Raw genomic sequence first — 24,490 nt, forward strand, 5'->3', positions numbered from 1 at the left:
CACTGACTAAACCTGTGGATTGAGTGGGTGTCTTAAGTCTTGGAAGTGTCCACCTCTAACATTGACTTGCTATTTTCAACATCCAGGCATCTGAAGTTTGATACACTTGAAGAGAAACATTTGTGAGTGATAGGACCTCTCTAGCATATTTTCTCATTCAGATACTGATAGATGTCAGTGCCATTGGGTTCATACTTTGCCTCCCCCCAGAAAGGCGTCTGCTACTAAACTTTGAGAGGCATTGCTAAATCTTGGTACCAAAAACACTGTTTGATGTAGGTAGGACCTCTGTTCAAGGTTTGAGGAGAGGGTTTTTGGGCTGTATTTCGGGCCTTTTTTTTTTGCTAGGAACACAGCTAACCTTTTTAAATTCCTAGTCTTGCACAACAGGCAGAAAATACACTAGGTCAGAACAAAGACATGTATGGATAAATTGTCTTTCAATGATTAGTACTTCTACCCTATTGACAAGTGAAGAGTAAACGGACTGTAGTAAGACAAATTGGAAAGAAAACTTGAGTGGTTCCAAATAGGTTATTATAACCCATAGACACAATGTTATTGAAAACCTAGTAGCTACATGCTGTAAACATGCTTCGGATCTTACCTCCACCACTGAAGTTATTTCATGATTTTCTGTGCATCTTTTTTATAGGTAGGTAAAATAGAGCAGTTAACCTGAAGTCCTGTTTTTCGCTTGATTAACATTTGTGACATTGGATGTAGTGTGCCACTGACTGCTGCATTCTTGGCTTAGTCTGATGACTCCACCATGATTTTTCATCTGGCTGCTGACTGTAGTGGCGGCTTCACTGCTGTTGTCAACAGTTCATGTATGTCTGTACGTGGTTGGCTTGATAGTAAAGGTGGGTCCATTACACTGGCCACTGAATATCTTCAGTATACTAAGACATTTCTTCTGGACTTGGGCTTCAATCAGTGTCCAGACTTCCCACCTTGCTCCCCCAGTTTGAACTTTATATGAGCAGTGCTAATAACTGTATGAGGGCTTTTCCACCTCCTCAGAAGATTTAGAGATATTCTGGATCTGGTTCCAATATTTCTGACTTCGACACCTATCCTGGTTCTGTAAGTCCTGTGGCTGTTAAGCCTGAAAGCCTCATGCTGCCTCTTAGTACTGCATGTCAGTGGTGAATGAGGGCTTTTCAGTGATTAGACATAGTGGCTCAAGCATCAGGGGAGCCTCTTAGCACAGATGCAGATCCATGATTCAGTCCTCACAGATCTAAACTGGTGGATGGTCTCTCCTATCTGTTGGTGGGTCACCCCTTCAGTCTTCTGTAGTTACAGGTCACCTTAGCTGCAGATGTATCCTTGTTGGGCATGGGCACTCACTTAGAAAAAATCATTTTGTGGAGCCTATAATCTACATTAGAACCGCCTCTGCACATAAATCTGTTGGTGATGCGGGTGCTCCATGAAGGCCTTCCATCTGTAAGATGGTGGGCCAAACTTTGGAGCATCATCTTGATACAGGCCCACCGGCGGTCATGCTCAATATGAGGGTAGATGCTGTGAGCCATCTGCCACTGGACGGCCACAGGAGGGAACTACATGGCGAAGTGACAAAAATGATCTTCTCCCAATTGGGGTATCCAGATCAGGAGGTGCCCTCTGGTTCAGGCGGTGTACTTCCCTCTGGAAGGTTGTCTGGAGGATGCGACAGGTTCAGTGGTTCAGTTGGTCACAGTATCTGCTCTGTGTATTCACAATAATCCCACCTCTGTTAAAAGTCCTGCAGAAGATGGTTGAGGATTGAGCACAATTAATTTTGATTACCTAAATGTTGTGAGGAGGATTGGGTATTGTGATCTATTGGAACCTAGCACACAGCCCCTCTCTTGCTCTCCCTTACAATTTAGACCAGCTGATGCCGCAGGATGGTCAAGCCCTCTGCTTCAACCTTGTAACATGGTGGAACTGAAGCCAGCTCACCAGGTGGCACCTTAAATGTCCCAGTGTTGTTACATCTCTGGCAGGACGAGTTGTGAATGAAGCCACAGAGCTCCCTCTGTTGTTGCTAGAGAACTATTGCTGTGAAAAGGCTTCCTGACCCAGTTTGGTGTCAGAAAGATATTCATAAGTTGAGGAATCTGCAGGAAGGTATTGTATCACCCTGAAATATCAGTTTGTAGCATGTATGGCTGTAGATACACATGGTTCCTCTAGACGATACTTATGGAGGCTGACGCCCAGTTACAGAGTCCCCAAACCCCAGGGCCCCCACACCCTACTGGGGTTGTGTGCCCTCTTCACTGATCTTCAACACCAGAGAAGGTGGAGTTTTAAGTGGTAGAGAAGAAGTATTAGCCCTCCCTTCCCCAGCGATCCTGCCTATATTAGAGGCCATGTCCGTTCTGACTCCTGGGCCTCTGTTCAGGCCACTGGCGATGCATGCTGCCTGACCAAGATAGTAGCAAGCTCAACACAGCGGACGAAAAGGTGGCCAGAGGGATAGTTACTCAGTCAGCTAGCCAACTCTGATGGGCTCCTTTCCTGTTATGACAGAGTCCAGTGGGAGGAGATGCAGGAGTTGGTTAAACAACTCTATGAGGAGTTCAGTAAAAAAAGGGGGGGGGAGATATTACCCAAGGGCAAGACCCACTCCATACTGCTATCTATTGCACCATGAATGCTGTGGACACAGCCTCCTCAGACTGCATGCACTGCTCCACCACTCTGGATTTAAGCTGGGGGTTTAACAAGATCTATATGGCCTCCCATTTCATGGGAAACACCTGTTTGGGCCACAGATTGCCTAGCTGCTGGAAAAGATCAAGAAGGACACCAACATCACAATCAATGGATGCCCTGCAAACGCAAGCTGTGTAGTGGCTCCTTTTGGAGGCAGCAGCCTAGAAGAGGGGCCAAGGCCCCATTTTCCAAGCAGCCACACTCCTATCATAGGCAACAGCAGTCCTTCCACAAGCCAGCAGTTAGGGGCTACACCAAATGCACCATCAGAGTGCAGAGATAAGGGAGGTTCTGGTAGAGAGGACCCCACCTCCCAACCCTTAATTGCCCTGCCTCCCCCCAATCACACATTAGCTGTCAGGGGGAGGCAGTAGGATTTCCATCCCCCCTGGGAGGAAATCAACTCAAATCAGCTGGTTCTCTTAGTCATCCACCTCTGCTACTGCCTAGAATGCCTTATAACCCACAACATCTCACCCCACACACATTTTCAGGAGAGAACATCTTCACCTTCTCCAGGAAGAGGAAAAAGCGCTCCTCTTCATGGGCACAATAGAGAGGGTGCTCCCTCACCACAAGGGCAAAGGCATCTACTCTTTTTACTTCCTAATTGCCAAAAAGGGAGGTGCCTTGAGGACAATCCTGGACTTCAGACCTCTCATCAAATACATCCAGTTGAAAATTTCCTACTACATCCCTCCAGGATGTCATTTTTCTGCTTCAGAAAGTCGACTACTTGATTGTGTTCGCCCATAAGGAGGCCTAGCTGACATATACATGCACCCGCCCACTGACCCTGCCCCCACTTTATGGTAAGTGGTCCGCACTACTAATTCAAACTACTGCCCTGTGGGCTCACCATTGCCTCAAGGTTGTTCACCAAGTGCCTGGCGATGGTAGCCACACATCTAAGGAGGGATGGCACTCATGTGTTCTCTTATCTTGACAATTGGCTGATCAAGAATGCCAGCAGGCAGCAATGCTCAGCCAACCCTTGAGCTGTAATCTCCCTGCTTCTCAGCCTGGGAGTCACTATATATGCCCCCAAGTCCCACCTTTGACCCCTCCAGGTCCAGTCCTTCCTCGGGCCCATCTTAAACACTGTAACAGGCATTGGATACCCCAACCAACGGAGGGGATTGGCATTTCAGCAGCTGCCGCCTCTTTTTCAGTCCAGTCATCACCTCACAGTCTGAATTGTAAGGAATGATAGCCTCATGCCTTGCCATAGTAGTTCATGCACTACTGTACATGTCCCTGTTAAATGAGTGCCTCTCGGCACAGTGGTCACAAGCGGAGGGTATTAATGGAAGCAGGGGAGTCAGGCCCAAGCGTTTTTGATGTTTTGAATACCAAAACAAATGCACATATGATGAAATATTTTTATTTGACTTACAGATCTCTAACAAAAATCACACATTTTATTTTAATGGAAAGGTTAGAGTCTTTCTGAATTCATTTGAAGCCACTCATCAATTATAGTATATTATGTTTGATGCATTTGCAGTGCTCTCAAAAATCAATCCGAGGATACTAACTTAATCTTTAGCCTCCAGTTTCAAATTCCTTCACATTTACAGAAGGTTTTCAATTTTTCAATTTTCTACGCAGTCACAGACTGGCTGAGTAGTCTTTGTGGAATACCACAGATACGCAGACCACAGGTTAAGAACCACTAACCTGGAGCTTCTAGTCATATCTAGGCAGTCTAGCTGTGAAATCCTTCTTTCAGGTCCTTCAAAGGCAAAGTAGTCCTCATCAAGATGGACAACATGACCGCCATGTATAATATCCAAAAGCCAGGTGGCATGCATTCTCCTCATCTTTCAGCACTAGCATAGTAGAACTGGTACTGGGCCATTCACCACAGCATACACCTCCTGGTGGAGTACCTCCCTGGGTAGACAATGAGGTTGCCAACCTGCTCAACAGAATGCTTCAGCAAGTCCATGAGTAGGAAGTCCACCCGCAAGTCCTACTCCCCTATGGAGAAAATTTTAACCTCACCTCCAGTTACCAACACCGGACCTCCATGGGCAATGCTTTATGGATGAGCCGGTCAGACACCTTTTTCTAATCTTTTCCTCCACTCCCACTCCTTCCATACATTGTTAAGGGTGATGCAGCAAAGATTCCTCCCACTCTTCCTTCTGGCTCCCACTTGGGCCAGGCAGTCTTGGTGCTCAACATTCCTTGACTCGAGATTTCCATCCACCCCCACCAGAAGCTCCTCAACAGTCAGGACTGGCTCACACAGAACTAAGGCCAAATCAGGCCCCCAGACCAAAAACAGCTCACTCTAGCAATCTGTCAGTTGTGGTTTAAGAACTTGGCTATCTCAGCCACCCGCAGATGTTTATGATTATCCTGTGCAAAGCCCACACACCAAGTACCTGTGCAGATTATGCCACAAAGTGGAAAATGTTTGTCCACTATTGCATCCCCAAGCAACTGGATCTTCTATAATCTACCCTTCAGGAGATGATTTGCTACCTCTTGCACCTGCTAAAGTCAGGTCTGTCCTACATCTGTATATGGGTACCCCTGGCCGCTATGGCCACCTACATGTAAAACACTGTGAATTCTTCATTATTTAATATCCCAATCATCAAGACATTCCTACAGACCCTCAAGGCATCATACCTCCCATGATGACCCCTGCCTTGCTTCGAACCTTAATTTTGTACTCATCAGACTCTGGGGTCCCCCCATCAAACCCCTGCCTCTTAGCCCTCTACAGCTTCTATAGTGGAAGGTTACCTTCCATGTAGCCATAACTGCCTTCAGGTGTATCAGCGAACTGCAGGTACTCACTATGAAACAGCCCTTCATTGAAGTTTTACAGGGACAGATTGTTGTTTTCAGAACTAAACCCAAGTTCCATCCCCAGGGTAGAATACCCTTTCCACCTGAATCAGACTATAGAACTCCCAGTCTTCCTTCCACAGCCAGACTCGGAGAGAGCACTTCCTACTCAACATTAGTTGAACAGGCTTTCATGTACTATGTCGATAGAACTAAAGACCCAATTTATATCTTGGTGGTGTCTATACTCTGTCGCAATGCAGACAGGCTATACATACTGCCAAGATAACGATCAGTCCACCAAATTTAAAAGCAGGCCTACCTTAAGTTTAATCGCGATGGAGACTACTCTGTGTCTGACTAAACCCCTCTGACAGCCCTGTGGAGTAAGGGCCATCAGAGATAGACCTCTAATTCCACCACCCCTCTACTTTAAATGGGTGGAAATGGAGGTAATGTTTTACTGTTCATCGCCAGGAAAACTCTGGTGATGAGAGGCAGTGAAGCCTGCTAAATGCCTCCCTGGCCATGGGAGAGATTTCCCTCGGCCAGGGGAGCATTTTTCCTTTTCAGAAAGAAAGAAAATCCCACTTCTGGATTTCTTTTTGAAAATAAATAAAAAAACAGTTCAGTGCAGGGCTCCATCATGTTGACTGAGCCCTGCACCAAACTGTAAACAGTATTGATGGTGGTTCCTGCCGGTGCTTTAGAAATTACCACATGTTTGGTGGTCATTTGTAAATTAGTTGGGCAGCACCTTCGTCTGGGTGACAAAGTCATTTACTCTGTTTCCCTCACAGAGAAACGGGCTGCCCACCTCTATATGTAAATTGTGCCCTAAGTCCTTCCGCAAGTCTGTCTAAGTCCCTGATGTAGATGTTGGCGGTCACACCGCAAAGCTGCATCAGGCGCTGACCAGAAAATACTTTCACAGTGACGGTCTTCCACGATGTTACAGTTTTGCAGGCGATTTGAATGGTGGCGGCTCGCTGATGGTGGGAGACTCTATGGACTTAGTACAATGGCAGGGGTTATGGAAGAGAGGTAAGTGACACACACACACACTCTACCTTAGCCATAGGTGTACCCCCGAACTACACACTACAAAACACAACTAATGCACACAATAACACATTACCATTCCAACACAGCCAGTACATGCTGAAAATACACATTGACAGACATCCATGACACAACATACACACACCATTAACACTGCACCCACACACCACACAACCACAACAAACAACACAATTACACACTCTGCTACACAAACACACATATACCCGCTCCCCCACCTCAACCAGCCAATTTTATCTCATACACACATACACGTACTGACTCACACACAACTCTCAGCACAGCATGACATGTACAGGTCCCCTGGCAATGTGCACACATGTACACAGTTGGCAGGTGTCAATGTACTGTCATTGTGGTGGCAGCATTTATTTGCCAGTGAATACTGGCACCATAATGACAGTTGTGTAGGTGTGTGCGATATGTGTTGTGTACCAGAATGTCCCCATCTGTGTCTGTCACCCTGTGTCCTGGACATACGCATGTCACAGTGATAAAAAAAAAATCCTCCTGTGCAGTGCCCACCCAGTGTACACTGGCAATGCAGCATCCTTACCTTGTAGTCCAGCAGTGGGGATGGGGTTTTGTATTTTCTCCATGGGTTGGCGGAAAAAAGGTGAGTTTTCACCCCCTCTCTCCTCCCAATCAGCCAACTAAGGAGTGGAGGTCGGACAACCACTTTTTTCCTTGGCAATAAGACACATCTAGATCTGCATGGCAGGAAGGCTGGTAACGGTCCTGCCAGCATCCCCTTTTCTCTCTCCCACTGTCGACATGGGTGGTGTTTCATGGCGGAGATGGCCGTTCGAATGCGGTCTTTCGTCAATGCGACCACCAACATCTCAACATGGCGGTAGGGCCGTTGCGGCGGCAGGAGGTTTCCAGTCAAAATATCGATGGCAGGACCTTTACCACCAACATCTAAATCAGGGCCTAAGTCTTTGTAGCCTTTGCGAAGGCCAACAAGGGCCATTCCTTTTCAAAGGCTGGCATAGCTAGGTGGATTGTCAGGTACATCCAGACCTGCTGTCACATAAACAAAAAGAACCCTTCTTTGACCCACAGGGGTAACCTCAGCCTGTCAAAAAGGCACAGCCATAGCCTTTTTGGGCAGCATCCCTCTAGCTTACATTTGCTAAGCGGCCACCTGTTTAAGTCTACACCCTTTTGCTAAACACTACTATGTGGATATCCTATCACATCAGCAGGTTCTGGTTGGCCAGATAGTACAAAGAACTTTTCTTATCTGACATATCGACAGGCTAACCAATGCTTATAGAGGGTACTGTTGTATAGATTATGCAGAGCATGTGTTTCTACAACCATACATGGTACGAATGTAAAGCTTTTACTTAACCTATAAGCATCTCTTTGCTGTGTTTAGTGCTGTAGATTCACATGTGCGCACCCTCCTCCCCAGAGCCTGTGCCTGCTGCAGATCTCTCCTCTTGTTACATTCACAATATGCATGGTCACCATGCAGGGTTCACTCGCTACTCCATGTATACGATCACCTGGACTACGAAAAGCAATCTAACATGGAGTCGGTGCCCAATTAGCATTGCCCACTAAGGAAGGAGTCGTAGTACATCCTGTGCCCATTTTTGAAGAATAGTTACAACCACCCAGGCACAACACTAGATGGCAGAAGTATGTAGTGCATGTGAATCTACAGCAATACATGCTACTGACAGATGCTTACACAGTAAGTAAAATTTTACTTTCAAAGGTATTTAAACATTTCTTCCACGCACATGGTCAAAATCTTCACATTGTGTCTGCTGCTTTTTTCCTGCTTTTCAAAAGAGGGTTGGAATGTTCAGGTTGTAGAGGACCATTGGTAAGGTTGCTTGATTGTATGTCAAAATATGAAGGGATAAAAACGTGTGACCAAAATATCAAGGTTTAAATATTAAGAACCAAAATATTGCGAAAGTAAGTTCATATAGATTAGCATACATTTATTGTTCTTTACTTTGCATCTATGTGTGGAGAGAGGAGATGTGGCTTAGCAGTTTGAGCATCTGCCTTTGGAACCAAGGACCCAGGTTTGAATCCCATCCAAGGATGCTCGCTACTAAAACATGTGCCACCCTCGTTGCTGCACATATCTAGGTAGTGCTAGGTCTACATATATTCTTAATATGAATCTCTCTCTCCGCACTATATTTAGTTCACATATGCTCCTTGCTGCAGCATTGTTATAGGTGCGTCCACAATTGTCCACATTAGTACTAAAAAGAGACTCTTTTCAGTATCCGTTCTAATAAGTCACTGCTTAATTATCCATTTTGTGCAGCCCTTTTTTAGGCCAAGCGTAAGCGTGTACAGCCTCTTGTATACTTTTAGTATACTTACTTCTGTGGGCCTAATGCCATTTCATTTGTTTGTTTCAGTGTCATTTAGAAATTCTTGCTTGCTACTGGTCAGTCATGCCTCTTTGTCCCTCCTTTTCTCTTTGGGAGCAGGGACTAACTACTGTATAATTACACTTTGGGGAACTTTTTTTTTCTTGGTTTCCTCCTCCTGTGAGTCAATGTGCTAACAATGCTGAGTTTGGGGCACTGTACAGGCACTCTACTGCTTCGTCCATAGCACTTAAATCGCACTCCCCCACGACATATTCTTGCTTGTCCCGCCACCCAATCACCCTTCTCCTGCTTGTTAACTCCTGTACCACCATGGCCGCTTGCCATGTACCCCCTTGTTTTCTTTCGCTTCGCCCTCAATAGCGGTATGTTGTTTCTTCCTCGTTTTCTGGCATCTTGCTGTTTCTTTGCGATGTCTGCGGGGTCTTTTTTATTTATTTATTTTTATGCAGTTTTATGTAGCAAAAACTTAACACAAAGGTATTGGAGCTCTTTATTTATTTTTTGCAGTTTTATATAGTGCAAACTCGACACAAATGTATTATAGTACTTTATGTGAGCACAGGTTACATCACACAAGAACACATTCATTTTCGGTAGCAAGGGGAGATTCAGTGATTTGCCAAGCATGTTGGGGCAGTCTGGGAATAACTTATTGTTTTTATATAGCGCTTAATAATACAGGTTCTGCCATTTCATAGTGCTGCAAAGCAGGTGCCATTCTTAACAAAATCACTATGATTCATTTAAATCAACCTTGCAGGGATGGAGAGGTAAAAAAGCTATGTCAGGATTGTAATCTCTGACATTCTCATTCTGTCAAGACTTCTGCAGTGAGTGCATTAACCAACTGACTTGAGTAGAGCATAACACTAGGCAAAAGCACATGCTCTTTATACCCTCCGGAGGTTCACCAACCAAGCACATAGGTTAATTCTAGGCAAGAAGATGTCGAAAGGTGTTGTCTCCAAAATCGTGACTCCAGACCCAAGCACTTCACGGCCTCAAGCTTGATAGCAAAAAACATCTAGCCTTTGGATGTAAATTAGGCCTATTCAAATAGAGTTTGTAGAGGTAACCATTTTCCTAGGCTTGTGGAGCAAAGAAGCTAACACAAGGGTGTCACAGTGAGAGAAGCAGCATATCATAGGGCACAAAAGTGGAGCAAACTCCATCACTTCCTCCTCTCGGAATTCACTGGTATCATGGCTTTGATGATAGTCCTCTCACAGCTAATGCGACCTTGCAGATGCCACTTCTGCTCGAATAGCACTGCTTCTTGTTTGAAGAGGCACACACCTGGACTATCCCCCACAGTCGTTGTCACAGGCACAGATCGCTTCCTCTGGACTCCTGTGTATAATGATCCATGCATCGTCTGTCACAGTCCCTTAATGTTTAACCTGCTCTCCTCTCATCCAACCCTAGGCTTCATGTAACCCCTCCAGGAAGTTCCCATTCATCATTTGATGTGAACTCTATTAATTATTTCTGATTGCCGTGGTTACCAAGTACATGGAAAATTAATATTAAGAAAATATCTTTCTGACCCCATAAGTGGCCCTTTTCTTACTCCTGCTTCTACTGGTGTTCCTCTTAGTGCTTCACCATGCCTCCCCGGTCTATTGGAAAATAATACAGCGGGAAGCCTGGGTTTTGACAAGGCCAAGAATTCTAATTTTGTCTAGCCACCACAACAGAGCTAATTGTGACTTCAAAACCATCAGCCAGGGCACAGATGTATGCACCGAAAAGGCACCGTCAAGGCCCCGGAGATTCAGGTGCACGTATCCGTTCTAAAGAGTCCATTCCTGAGCCGAGGGCTGTCAAAAGACCATTAACCCAATCAGTGCTTTAAATGAATACAGAGTACCAGCCCTCCTGTATTTCCATTTAAAACACTGACCCAAGGTCACAGATGTCACACCTGGAACCCATCCTGTCGGCCCATCTACCACTGAAGCTCTGTTTCACCAATCTGCACACATTTGAAGCCTCCTGTTTAACTAAGCTGCTGCTTTTTGTTATTTTGTTGTATACAGTCAATGGTATTGCCAATGTAGAGAAGTAATTCCTTTGAAAGTTTAACACAGAGAAATATATGAATGCCCCCTTTTCTTTGCTACTAGCCCTTCTGACCCCTCATTCTCTGGGTTAAATGCCACAAAGGTGCCTCTTTGTGACTTGTTTGGTGCTATAACATTGTAGGTAAACACACTAGAAAGGGTATCACAGCCAGTCTGTAGGAATGAGGCAAAACACTCCCAAGATGACGGCCTTGTTGTGGCCTCTCTCCTAGAGCAACAGGCCTGGGAGGGTTCCTGTGGCACATTGCATACATCCACTACAATCCAAACCAAAAGACATAGGTAAATGCCAGTAGCTCTAAATCTCACAAATGCAAGACCTATTGCATTGCAAATGCTTTTTTAATGTAAACGTGTGTCACCATGATGCTAAGTGCTCTGTGAAATTCCATCATACCATGTTTAGTATTATCTAAATCTCTGTACTGACTTGTATGCCCTCTGCTTAAGGTGGAGAGGCTACAAGCCTTCTGATAAAATCAGCCTGAAATCTACTGCCTGGATTACTGCCAAAGGGGAAGAGAATTCATTACCTGAGCTCTCGTTTTAGGTTTCTTGCTCATTCTGATTCAGGCAGATACAGGAGTTTCCATCCAAATCAGGATTACAAGAAATGCAGTAAAAGAAAACCTTAGTTTTTTTATAGACAAATATAGTATATCGGGGGGAAATTGCATGCAGAAATTGGTGCACAAACATCGATTTCCTCAGTAGGTCCCCATTACAAAGGGAACAGCTCTAAATAGTGCCCCTGATAATTACTGTATCCCACGAAATGTACCTTTTCTTTCGATATTGCTTGGATTGTTTCTCAAATATTTGCCCCTAATGGGTAAGATGTTAACTTCAGTTGGCTTTTCTTTAAGGGAAGGATTCCTACTTCGAAAAACTGAAAAGTTCAGTCTTTTGCCTATTTAGTGCTTAGCCTCTTTCAACAGATTAGACTTTGGTCTTAATTCATTTTAAGCCTTTGATTCTTTTCTTGAATGTAGGAAGTTGGCTCTGTATATACTATTTCAAAGTAAGAAATAGTGTGCACAGAGTCCAAGGGTTCCCATTAGAGGTAAGATAGTGGCAAAAAGAGGTAATTCTAATGCTCTATTTTGTGGTAGTGTGGTCGAGCAGTAGGCTTATCAGAGGGTAGTGTTAAGCATTTGTTGTACACACACAGGCAATAAATAAGGAACACACACTCAAAGACTTACTCCAGGCCAATAGGTTTTTATATAGAAAAATATATTTTCTTAGTTTATTTTAAGAACCACAGGTTCAAGATTTACAAGTAATACTTAAAATAAAAGGTATTTCACGTGGGTACCCTAGGAACTTTGAATAATCACAATATCATGTACAGTCTTTGTAAAAATGGCAATAAGCTATTTTAAAAGTGGACACTGCAAAAATCAACAGTTCCTGGGGGAGGTAAGTAGAGGTTAAGTTTGCAGGTAAGTAAAAAACACTTACAAGTCTCAAAGTTGGGTCCAAGGTAGCCCACCGTTGGGGGTTCAAGGCAACCCCAAAGTTACCCCACCAGCAGCTCAGGGCCGGTCAGGTGCAGAGGTCAAAGAGGTGCCCAAAACACATAGGCTTCAATGGAGAACAGGGGTGCCCCGGTTCCAGTCTGCCAGCAGGTAAGTACCTGCGTCCTCAGGGGCAGACCAGGGGAGTTTTGTAGGGCACCGGGGGGACACAAGCAGGCACAGAAAGTACACCCTCAGCGGCACAGGGGCAGCCGGGTGCAGAGTGCAAACAGGCGTCGGGTTTTAGATAGGAAGTAATGGAGGGACCTGGGGGTCACTTCAGCGATGCAGGCAGGCATGGGGGGGGGGGCTCCTCGGGGTAGCCACCACCTGGGCTAGGCAGAGGGTCACCTCGGGGTCGCTCCTGCATTGGAGTTCGGTTCCTTCAGGTCCTGGGGGCTGCGGGTGCAGTGTTGGTTCCAGGCGTCGGGTCCCTTGTTACAGGCAGTCGCAGTCAGGGGGAGCCTCTGGATTTCCTCTGCAGACGTCGCTGTGGGAACTCAGGGGGGTAGTCTCTGGCTACTCACGGGCTCGCAGTCGCCGGGGAGTCCTCCCTGTAGTGTTGGTTTTGCGCAGGTCGAGCTGGGGGCGTCGGGTGCAGAGTGGAAAGTCTCACGCTTCCGGCGGGAAACGTGAAGTTTTTAGAGTTGTTTCTTTGTTGCAAGAAAGTTGCAGGTTGTTGAACAGGGCCGCTGTTCGCGGGAGTTTCTTGGTCCTTGGTTGCAGGGCAGTACTCTGAGGCTTCAGAGGTCTCTGGTCCCTGTTGGATGCGTCGCTGTTGCAGTTTTCTTCAAAGTTGGGAGACAGGCCGGTAGGGCTGGGGCCAAGGCAGTTGTCGTCTCCGTCTTCACTGCAGGGCTTCAGGTCAGCAGTCCTTCTTCTTGTTAAGGTTGCAGGAATCTAGTTTCTTAGGTTCTGGGGAGCCCCTAAATACTGAATATAGGGATGTGTTTAGGTCTGGGAGGGCAGTAGCCAATGGCTACTGTCCTTGAGGGTGGCTACACCCTCTTTGTGCCTCCCTGTGGAGAAGGGGGCACATCCCTAATCCTATTGGGGGAAAAGTAAACGTAAGGGTCACCTCAGCTCAGGACACCTTAGTGGCTGTCCTGACTGGTGGGTGACTCCTCTTTGTTTTTCTAATTATCTCCTCCAGCCTTGCCGCCAAACGTGGGGGCAGTGGCCGGAGGGGCGGGCATCTCCACTAGCTGGGATGCCTTGTGGCACTGTAACAAAAGGGGGGAGCCTTTGAGGCTCACCGCCAGGTTACAGTTCCTGCAGGGGGAGGTGAGAAGCACCTCCACCCAGTACAGGCTTTATTCCTGGCCACAGAGTGACAAAGGCACTCTCCCCATGTGGCCAGCAACATGTCTGGTGTGTGGCAGGCTGGCAGAAACTAGTCAGCCTACACTGGAAGTCGGGTATGTTTTCAGGGGGCATCTCTAAGATGCCCTCTGGGTGTATTTTACAATAAATAGCACACTGGCATCAGTGTGCATTTATTGTGCTGAGAAGTTTGATACCAAACTTCCCAGTTTTCAGTGTAGCCATTATGGTACTGTGGAGTTCGTGTTTGACAAACTCCCAGACCATTTATTCTTATTGCTACCCTGCACTTACAATGTCTAAGGTTTTTCTTAGACACTGTAGGGGCATAGTGCTCATGCACTTATGCCCTTACCAGTGGAATAGTGCACCCTGCCTTAGGGCTGTAAGGCCTGCTAGAGGGGTGACTTACCTATGCCACAGACAGTGTGAGGTTGGCATGGCACTCTGAGGGGAGTGCCATGTCGACTTTGTCATTTTCTCCCCACCAGCACACACAAGCTGTGAAGCAATGTGCTTGTGCTGAGTGAGGGGTCCCCAGGGTGGCATAACCATGCTGCAACCCTTAGAGACCTTCCCTGGCATCAGGGCCCTCGGTACCAGGGGTACCAGTTACAAGGGACTTACCTGAGTGCCAGGGTTGTGCCAATTGTGGAGACAAAGGTACAGTTTAGGGAAAGAACACTGGTGCTGGGGCCTGGTTAGCAGGGTCCCAGCACACGTTCAAGTCATAACTTAGCATCAGCAAAGGCAAAAAGTCAGGGGGTAACCATGCCAAGGAGATATTTCCTTACCAGGATTAATACCTAGGAATAAAAGCAGATGTCACTCAGTTTATTCACATGTTAACCCTTTTTCTTTATGGAAAATGTTTTGAGGCAGTAGTAGAGTGCATTCTTCACACCTGTTGAAAGTTAACTATTTTAAGGAATGTTCTGCCTATTGAATCATATGTCAGTCAGTGTCCCTGGTGGCTACAAGCATTAAGGTCTCACTGCCTTTAAATGTTCTTTCTGTTTCTGTCTCTCTTCTCTTTCTTTTCTAGTTTCCCTCTATGGACAGTGTAGCCGGGCCGCCATCATTGACAAATGAAGTAAAATAGCCCACTGTTTCTGTACACAATTCATATCTAGAAAGACTCCCCTCCTATTGCCCACCTCTTTCTTTGAGTGCCACTGTGGATCTGTTTCGTGTATTCATCATATTGATGTGTTTTTGTGATCTTATTTCTCCTCCCTGCCCCTCCACCCTCTATCACAGGTCCCAGCGGCACCAATATTATAATCGGTTCCATTGCTGGCGCCGTCCTTGTGGCTGCCATTGTCCTGGGGGGTACAGGATGGGGATTTAAGTAAGCAAACCGCATGTATCCTTATGCCTTTCCTTTATCCAAGTGGCTCTTGCATATTCTGTCTGAGAGTGGAGGGGTGGGCACGGGGGATTTTGCTGTGTTGAAACTTTCAGAGATACTCGTGGTGAGTTCTGTTTGGCCAGAGGCTTTCACCCTGGAGATGCTGCATTGGTTAATTCTAGGCATAGCATTGCATGAACGCATGGGGATGTGTAGGGAACATGGTATCTTCACCTATTTTTGAGGAAGAATGTAAATTACCCTTGAAATGTGTTATGATATTTGAGTATGCAATGGCACTCATTGGAGAGCAGCCATTGTCTGCTTAGGTCTGTAAGAAACTCCAAAATACTGGTTCTCATTTACTGATCTCGCTATGTATAGTACCCTCTTGGACTGAAAGTAGGGGGCACTAGTAGAGTTGACGGACCACCTGTATACCATGTATCTTTGCCCCTTTGGTGGTATAAAGCAGTCCAGTGGTCTGAATAACGATATTCTTATGCTCAAAGGTTAGAATGCCCATCTCAACACAGTAAGCCACCAAGGATATGACATTGCTCTTTTTGCTAAATTTTGATTCATAAGCTGTGTCAACAAAAACGAGGTAAGTTTGTGTAAGTGTTTCTGCTTGTAAGGTAGTTAAAATGTAATAGAAAGGACCCAGAAATCTGCATGTGATGTTGATAAGTAGAAAACATTCTTTCTTCATAAACACACTTCATTTTTTACTTCTAAGGTTTCTAAAGATGGGGTTCACTGTTGTGTTCATGCATGTTTTTAATTATAATTCACAGGCCCTCCACTAAGAGTTCTGTCTCTATAGAATCTTCTGTCTCAACATTGTCTCTAGTAATGGATGGGAAACCTTCGTGCATTCTTGCAGATCAGGTTTTCAATCCCCAAGCCAGGTTCCCATGACTAACATATGCCCTCCCCATGTTAACCTTGGTAGTCCAGTTATTCAGTAGCCCTTCAAACTTCATGATTTTCACCAAATCTTAGTTGCTTCTGGGGGCATGGCAGAATTTGGGTTTGAGTTAACGCAGTCCTTCTTTTTAAGTGGTAAGTGTGACACCCAACCTGGCAAGCTAAACTACTTCCTATCATAATTATCTGACAAATGATGCCCCAAAACATCATCTTTGCTGCCCTATACTATAGTATTTATTTATTTTCGATATTTACCATGCTTGCTCTCTATTTGAATAAAGTACATTTATAAACTATGCACTACATGTCCAGTACTTTGACATTTAAATGAGTCACCCATCAGATAGAGCTGTTATTGTCTCAGTCTCTAACTACACCAGCCAATGACAATTGCCAGAAGGTTCCACTTTCTTTTGTATTAAGCCAAGCTTTGCCATTTTGCAACTTTTAGTGTTGGTTACTTCATTCAGTCACCATAATCTTGGTAACGTGCCTGCTGATCATTGAAGGATAGTACAGAGAGCTCTGTATCAATGCTAGTTCTATTGGCTGAGTCCTCCAGTCAGTGTACTGAGCCCCTGACTCTCAGTTCCTGTGGGGTATACAGTGTGATCTCAGCTGTAGTATGCCTTGGTAGGTACCTGGTTAAAAAGGTCCTGCTAAATACTTACTGCATAATTTGCTGCTTAGAATTACGGCATTCGCTCATTTTAATTACGAATGGCTTCCTACACACCATGCATATTCCTACAATGTCCTTTTGACTTCTGAATAATTGTAACGTAGCCTGGTGCATTAGATGTGATTTTGAGTTCCACTTCACTTTTTTTCCTGCACTCAAAAAAACTTTTCCCTCTGCTGCTGTGTGGTTTACTCTACTTGTAGCTGCTCCCACAGCACCCTCATATAGGGCCGTATTTATACTTTTTTTAGCGCCGCATTTGCGCCGCTTTTTGACGCAAAACGGCGCAAACCTACAAAATACAATGGTATTTTGCAAGTTTGCGCCGTTTTTGCGTCAAAAAACGACGCAAATGCGGCGCAAAAAAAGTATAAATACGGGCCATAGACTACTGCCCCTAAACGTGCATTCAATGTTCTTCCCTGTAATGCCTTCCACACTTTTATTTAATGAACTGCCTTACCACTTGTCTCATGCATTTCCATTCTCAGCTGTGGACCTGCCTCCTTCCCTCAGCAGTCCCTATTCTCCTGCTGCAGCATCCACTCCTCCAGCTTGACAGCATCCTTGTCCTCACCTCCGCTGCCTCTCTGCACTCCTGTTCCAGTACTGTTGTCTGCACTTGTGCCCTGATATACTACTTTCTCAGCACTGGTCGCCTTGCTACATACACTGCATTCACCACATGGTTGCTCCCCCATGCACTTGCACCTCTCTGTCAGCATTAGTACCCCGGTCACTGTTTTCCAAGCCCTTTTGGTCCCCTTGCATTCCTGCCCTTAAGCTCCAGAAATCACTGAGACTCCTACTTCATTCTAGCACCACTGTTGTCCCTTCTATATATTTTCGAGCACTGATGCTCACCTTGGATTCTTCTGCCAATACTGTTCTCACAAGATTCTTTTTCATATACTGTTGCTTTACCTGCTTACCACTCCCAGCATTGTTGCCTACCTGCATTGCATGGCTGCACCCCTCATTTTCTTTTTGCCACAGTTGAACCTCCCCAATTCCTATCTGTGTTACTGTTCCCTTTTGAATCTTCTCCCATTTTTGTTGTCCTCTATACATTCTTCTCCTAGCACTTCGGATCTCCCTCGATTCTGATTTGTTTTATATTCTGGTCTCCAGGAGTACAATGTTTTTGCCAAAACCAGCACATAAAGAGACCAACAGACAAGTGTGCTGATGTAGAGTGGCCAACCATGAATGTCCTCTGCTTTCTCCCGGTTTGAAGGGGCTGCATACATCACACTGCACGTAGTTTTCTAGTCTCACCAATAGGTGGGGTTAGATATAGTGACCTAGGCCCTGCTGTATTTTTATCTCTCCCACACAGATCTTTTGATTGTTTCATTTATCTGATTTGCTCCGCTCCCCGCACTAAGTTACACCACATTGAGATTCTGCATTTGCTGTACCTTAGTCGGACAATGACAATGGGAAATTGTGTTCTTCACTTTCTAGTGGAGAGGTTCGGGTTTCTTCATCAGATGACTTCTTTCCACAGAACCTTTTGAGATATGCTTCAGTTCTGGACCAGCACCCAGCCACATGCTAGATGGAATGGTTTCTTACCAGTAATCTTAGTTCTTTCTCAGGGAAACTTCCACTGAAATCAGAAGCATTGAATAATCTACCCCATGTACAGGGACCCTGGAGCAGTTCTATCAAAGGCACATCCACTACCCCTTACTTTGGAAAGGCCAGGAGACATACAGGACACAAATGTTAACATTTGCAATCTTAAAACAGGCTATGTTGCCAATCTTAATGCATTACTTTAAAAACTAGAAGGAAAAAGTGGTCAAGCTCCTGAAAACCACTTGTGTCAAATGAAAAGTGTTCTTTTAAAAACGTTAAACAATGTAGCTGTATAGCCTGAAGCATTGGAAACAATGAAACAGGACACCTAGCCTTTTAGGAAGGGCTTCTTGACCATCAGTGTCACAATATGCCATGTAGGTGGCAGATTGCACAGTTCTTTTTGATGAGCGAATTAGCTGTATAAACGTATTCTGACTTTTACCTCTTCCACCAGGGAAGAGGGAGGGTTGCATAGATTAGCAGGCTCCTCCCCAAGAAATCCCTGAGGGAGGATATAAAAAAAGAATAGTCCAATCAGGAAAGTAAATTCCTCAGTTAGACTTGACCTACTTAAGTGTCAGCCTTAGCATCTGAATCAATCAAAACAATAAAGTCTTGTAAACATGTGAAATTATCTCCAATTTGCAGCTTTGCAAATCTCAGCAAGTGGGATGTTTCTTAGTAACCCAGCAGTAGCTGTCTTGCCCCTGATGGAACGGGCTCTAGGTCTACTAGGAGAGGTTTTGTTAGGCTTCTGATAACAAAGGTTTATGCAGTAGACAATCCTCCTAGACTGGTATTGTTTAGAAGTGGCAAGTCCAAAGCGTAAAGGACCACAGTTTACATAAAGTTGTTTTGCCTTTCTTAAAGACTTTGTTCTGTCACAATAGAACTTTTAAACCCTCCTAACATCCAGAGCATGGCAAGTTCTCTCTGCAAGGGAAGAAGGATTCTGAAAAATATAGGAAATGTTATCACCTGATTACCATTGAAATCCACGACTACTTTTGAATGGAATGTAGTATGGGTCCTTCACTACCCTGTTGCTATGGAACAGTGTGTGTGGTTCATGTGAACATAGGGCCTGTATCTCACTAATTCTACAAGCAGAAATGATGGCTACCAAGAAGCAAGATTTCCACGGTAAGTGTTGGAGAGAAGCCTTGTGAATGGGTTAACTACAGGGATTCTGAAAAAGGACATTTTCAGTAAACTGCTATTGCTGCAAAATGAACTTTAATAGAGGACAATTGGAATTTTGCATTATCCAGATGCAGAAGGTATGGAAGAACAGCCTCTTCCTAACAAGTAAAAGGAATTAAATTGTTCTGAGAAAATCAAATGCAGAATCTCTGCCGCGTGAAAGAATAAGAAGTTCTAGTGTATGTTGTTTTGACTTCTCCCAGCACATCCTTGCATTCCTGAGGAAAGTTAGGCAAGTGAAGGTTGGGATGTTGAATGTGCCCTCCGAACTTCTGAAGAAGATCTGGTCTGCACAGCAGCTTCCTGTGTGGACACTGACAGATGAAGGAGATCTGTGAACCACCACTGTTGGGGCTAGTCTGAAGCAATAAGAATTATTTTAGCCTTCAAGTGTGATAGCTTGGTGATCACTATTGACTGGAGGTGTTTTGGAGGAAAGGCGCAAAGAAATTTGCCTGACCAGTTGATCCATTGGGTATTCCCCAGTGTGCTCAGTTGGGAGAGTCTTTACGCAAAACTTGAGCATTTCATGTTTCTCTGTCTGCAAAAGACCTATTTGGAGAAATCCCCAATTGGAAAAGATGTTGTGATGAATGGGGTTGTTTAGTACCCATTTGTGGTTTTCTTGAATGGTTCTGCTGAGAGTGTCTTCTTGAGCATTCTGGGTTCCTGGTATATGGAGTGCTGTAAATTTGAAATTCTGGGGTATGAGCCATTCCAGATTGTTTGTGATTCCCGGGACAGAGGGCTGGATCTTGTTCCTTCTTTCTTGTTAATATAATGCGTGCTAGTTCTTTTGTCTGCCTGAGCAAGGAGAGAGTTGGTTCTGAATGACTGGAAAAAAACCTTCAAGGCTAGATGAATTGCCCTCAAGTCTAGCAGGTTGATGTGGTAAAACTGTTCCTTCTGAGACCATATGCTTTATATCTTCAATGTGGTCCATGTGAGCACCCCAATCTGTAAGGGAGGCATCCGTCACTATAGATTGGGTTGGAATGTCTTGGTGAAAATTCATTCCTCTGTTTAGGTTCTCTGAGCGGCACCACCATTTGAGTGATTGTTTTGCATGAGTGGTTAGTATAACTGTCTACCCACTTTCCTGAGAGCTGTTTCCATCGGTTATTGTTGGAAACGCATCATGTAGTGGTGTGCATTAAGGATCAGAAAGATGCATGACGCCATTGAACCCAGGAGGGAAGAGACTTGCCTCAGTTTTGGATGGGTTGTTTTCCTTAGATTGCATCATTTCTGAAGGATAATCATCTCTCTTCTGAAGGAAACATTTTTGTATGTACTGTGTCTAGAACTGCACCCAGGTAGTGCAGGGATTGAATAGGATTCGAGATAGATTTGTTGTGATTCATGAGCAGAGCAGTCGGTTGAGAGTCATGACGGTTAGATGATATTGTTGACTTGCTTGATGAAAAAAAAGATGTCTCGATGAGCCATTCGTCCATATGGATAGACAAGATTTTTATTTTCCTGAGGTGGGCTGCCACAACTGCCATACATTTGGAGAACGTTTGAGGTGCAGACTTGAAGCAGAAAGGCAGAACCTTATGTTGGAAGTGGTCTTTTCCTTCAATGAACCTCAGGAATTTTCAGTGTTGTTTGGCTATCGGGATATGAAAATAGGCATCTTATAGGTCGGTTGAGCATAATCAGTCCCCCTGATGGAGCTAAGGTTAGATCTGATGAAGAGCCAAAACCTGAGTTTTTCTTTGCAAACCCACGTGTTCACTTTCTTGAGGCCTAAAATAAGTCTGTACTTGTTTTTGGGCCCTTTCGTTTTCACTAGAAAGTAATGAGAATGAATTCCCATTTCTTTCAGGTGAAATCCATGTTTGAAAGAGTTACATATATTTAGATGTAGCATGAATATATTATATTCCTCTGCCAATACTGATGCCCCACTGCACTTCAGTACTACAATCCCCAAACCTTGCATTTTTATCATTCTATTCCGAAAGCTTCTAGTTTCCTCTGCCAATGCCTTGCCCTCCCCCCACCCTGTGCACTCCACTCCCAGCACTGCTGCTCCCAAGGTATTGTACGCCCAGCATTTCAGACATCTTTCATTCTTCTACTAGCATTGCTTCTTCCCCCTGATAGCACTGCTGACCTGCATTTCTCTTCCAGTGCTGCTGCTCCCCATGAATACTACCTCCAGAATTTCAGCTACCCTGTATTCATTTCCTAGCACTGCTGGGCCACTTGGATAGCTCTATCAGTCCTGGTGTTCAGCCTTGATTCCATTACCAATTCTGCCATGCCACTGTGCATTTCACGTCTAACAGTGTAAACTTCCACAAACATTTTTGGTTCTTGCTAGGGGGTTGTGCATGGGGAGTCGGACACATACTGTTGCATGATTTGCCTGTGTGCCCTATAATTGGTTGATGTTAGTCATGTTGTCTTCTTTTGTGTTCAGAGGTCCCTCTAGGCTCCAGTGCTTTTGGACTGGTAATATGCCCAAGTATACCAGTATCTCCTCCTTTTGTAGAATTATTTCAGCCTGTATCAATTACTGCAAATTAAACATGTTCTGTTCTTCTCTCAAGGCAGGAGGCTGAAAATGTACTAGGCAGCAATTTTCCTTGGGTTTGTCCAGTGGCTCCCATTTCTGTATCAGGGAAATACCTGAAGTGCCACTGTCAAGCGCCGTGAAATGTGGATGCTATGTTAAATGTCAGACATCTGCAACGTAACAATCCCCAGGGTCCTTTCAGTGTGGTGGGAAGGACGGGATGGGCAGAGAGGGTAAAGATGCAGCCTCAACTGGCATATGGGGAAGGTTAGGAGATGCACAATTCACTAATGCTTTTGAATGCCCAGCCGTGCTAACCGAGTCTGTTATTTGTTAGGTGTGCTTGGTACGTGCCTGCCTGTGCCCCCTGGTAATTCTGGCATTTCAGCAGCACCGAGCAACTAGAATAAATTCCAGTAGTGCCCCAGTCATAATCGAAAGAACCTGGAGCCAGGGGAGAACCTTCAAACACAAGTGCGTTTATACCATCCTGTGTCAGAGACACTAACTTATTTTTTTTCTCTCTTTTTCATTTCATCGTTGCCTCGGATAGGAACATCAGGAGAGGAAGGTATGATGAGGCTGACCAGGGGGGGATGTGATGTCCATCGTCTATGTCATCATGCTTGGCATCCAATTCGGCTTCACTGCTGTCAGGCCAGCTCTGCAGCTCTGACGCATGGGAGCGCTCCCTCCTTAAAATACCGCACAGTGCTGCATGTTCAGGAACACATTTGCAGTTCGGTTACCCATGACTGTTCTGCTATTCACTTATTGCTTCATCATCGTCATCATCACTGAGTGGGTGTTGAACATGTGGGTGTTGACAACAGCCCATGCAGACCCTGGATGTTGGTTTTACCACTTGAAGGCCACACATGTGCCAAAAAACAGCCTTGCAGTAATAGAGTTTTCGCAGTGTGAACTTATTCCAGGTTCGAATGCTATGCATTATCCTGCCATCTAATGACTGAGTATGGAAAGTACATGAACGAACATCTTTATTTTGATGCAGGCAGTAGGTGGTCATCATGACTCATACTGTCATCAACTGTATGTGTATAGTGCCCCTGTTCATTTAAGAACGTCCACCTATGATGGTCAACTCTGTCCTTGTCAGATTTTTACTCTCCCATCTGTTGTATAAAGGTGGTAAAACATCCCCAAGAGACTGGGACCGTTTACGTAGCCTGATAGTTTGAAAGGCAGATTGGCCTGCACAGAAAAGGGGGTGGGTAGTTAGGGCTGGAGCCACATTTGTGTGTTGCGTTACTTCTAACCCGTCTTCAAGCTGTGAATGGATCCTGTTCACTTAAGACATGGTAGCAGATCAAAGACTGTTTAAAACACATGTGGATCTGGAACATTATTCAATAATTAGGAAAATGCACAAATCAGAGGCAAGAAAAATCTGAGGCCTTCTTTTATACCATTATCCTACCAAAATGTTCTAGTCTAGCCGCTAACTGTTCATGCCTTCATATGCCTTGTGGTGATGGTTGCAAGTAGTCTGGGCACAGTTTGTTGTTGAAATGGAGTACATTGCTGCATAAAGATCGAAGAATGTCAGCTGGGGAGTAGAACATGATGGGAAATCTTAGCACAGTCAGTTTAGCCTATTATCGTTTAGAGGTTTGAGCACAGGTTTGAGCACAGGTTTCCTTGGACAGAAGTACCCATGTGATTTATTTGGGAGATTTGCTGAGTTTATTGACTGTGCATGAATGTCCTGTGACAGCAATTAGGGAAAGTGGAACAATGGTAGGAGAAACCTTTAGGTTTGCACCTGCGAGGCCTTGAGCACCTCACTACTTGTAAAGGCCCCACACTCTGTACTACACTAATGCTTTCTGTTCAGTGGGCAGCGTAGGGTTCGGGGATTTCAAGAGATAGTGCCACGGCATTAAAAAGACATTGTTCATAGAATACTGAGGTAATCGTGACATTGGGGTGAGTCCATATAACTTTACAGCTGCTCCATTTTTCCAGGGCTCACACTTATATTCCCTTCTGAGACCTGAAAATGTCATACCTGAAGCATCTTTTACCTATCCTCAAACCCAAATTTATTATTCTACGGCAACCACCATCAACCGTAATTAATCCTTCAATTGGCAACCACCATGCAGTTACAACATAAAGGGCCTCATTATGACCCTGGCGGACTTCTGACCACCAGGATTAATGTAGCGGTATTACCGCCAACAGGCTGGTGGTACATTATGAGATTGCAGCCAACCGCCACTTCTCCTATCATACCGCCGTGGCCCCCCCCCACCCCTCCTCCATCCAAACACCCCCTACCCGA

The 24,490-nt window shown here is 45.0% G+C and overlaps 1 protein-coding gene across 3 annotated transcripts in view; it reads left to right on the forward strand.

Annotated features, from left to right (window-relative positions):
• Window positions 1-24,490, forward strand: part of ADAM11 (ADAM metallopeptidase domain 11) — a 375,674-nt gene that overhangs the window by 343,849 nt on the left and 7,335 nt on the right. Inside the window, exons 25-26 of one of the 3 annotated variants that reach the window (XM_069237931.1) lie at window positions 15,160-15,250; window positions 22,736-22,753. In XM_069237931.1, coding sequence (XP_069094032.1) covers window positions 15,160-15,250; window positions 22,736-22,753 — 109 coding nt within the window. Of the gene's footprint in view, window positions 1-14,944; window positions 14,993-15,159; window positions 15,266-22,735; window positions 22,754-24,490 lie in introns of all 3 variants that reach the window. The other 2 variants (XM_069237933.1, XM_069237932.1) reach the window with 2 other exon arrangements.

The sequence above is a fragment of the Pleurodeles waltl genome, chromosome 6 (assembly GCF_031143425.1).
Source record: "Pleurodeles waltl isolate 20211129_DDA chromosome 6, aPleWal1.hap1.20221129, whole genome shotgun sequence".
NCBI lineage: Eukaryota > Metazoa > Chordata > Amphibia > Caudata > Salamandridae > Pleurodeles > Pleurodeles waltl.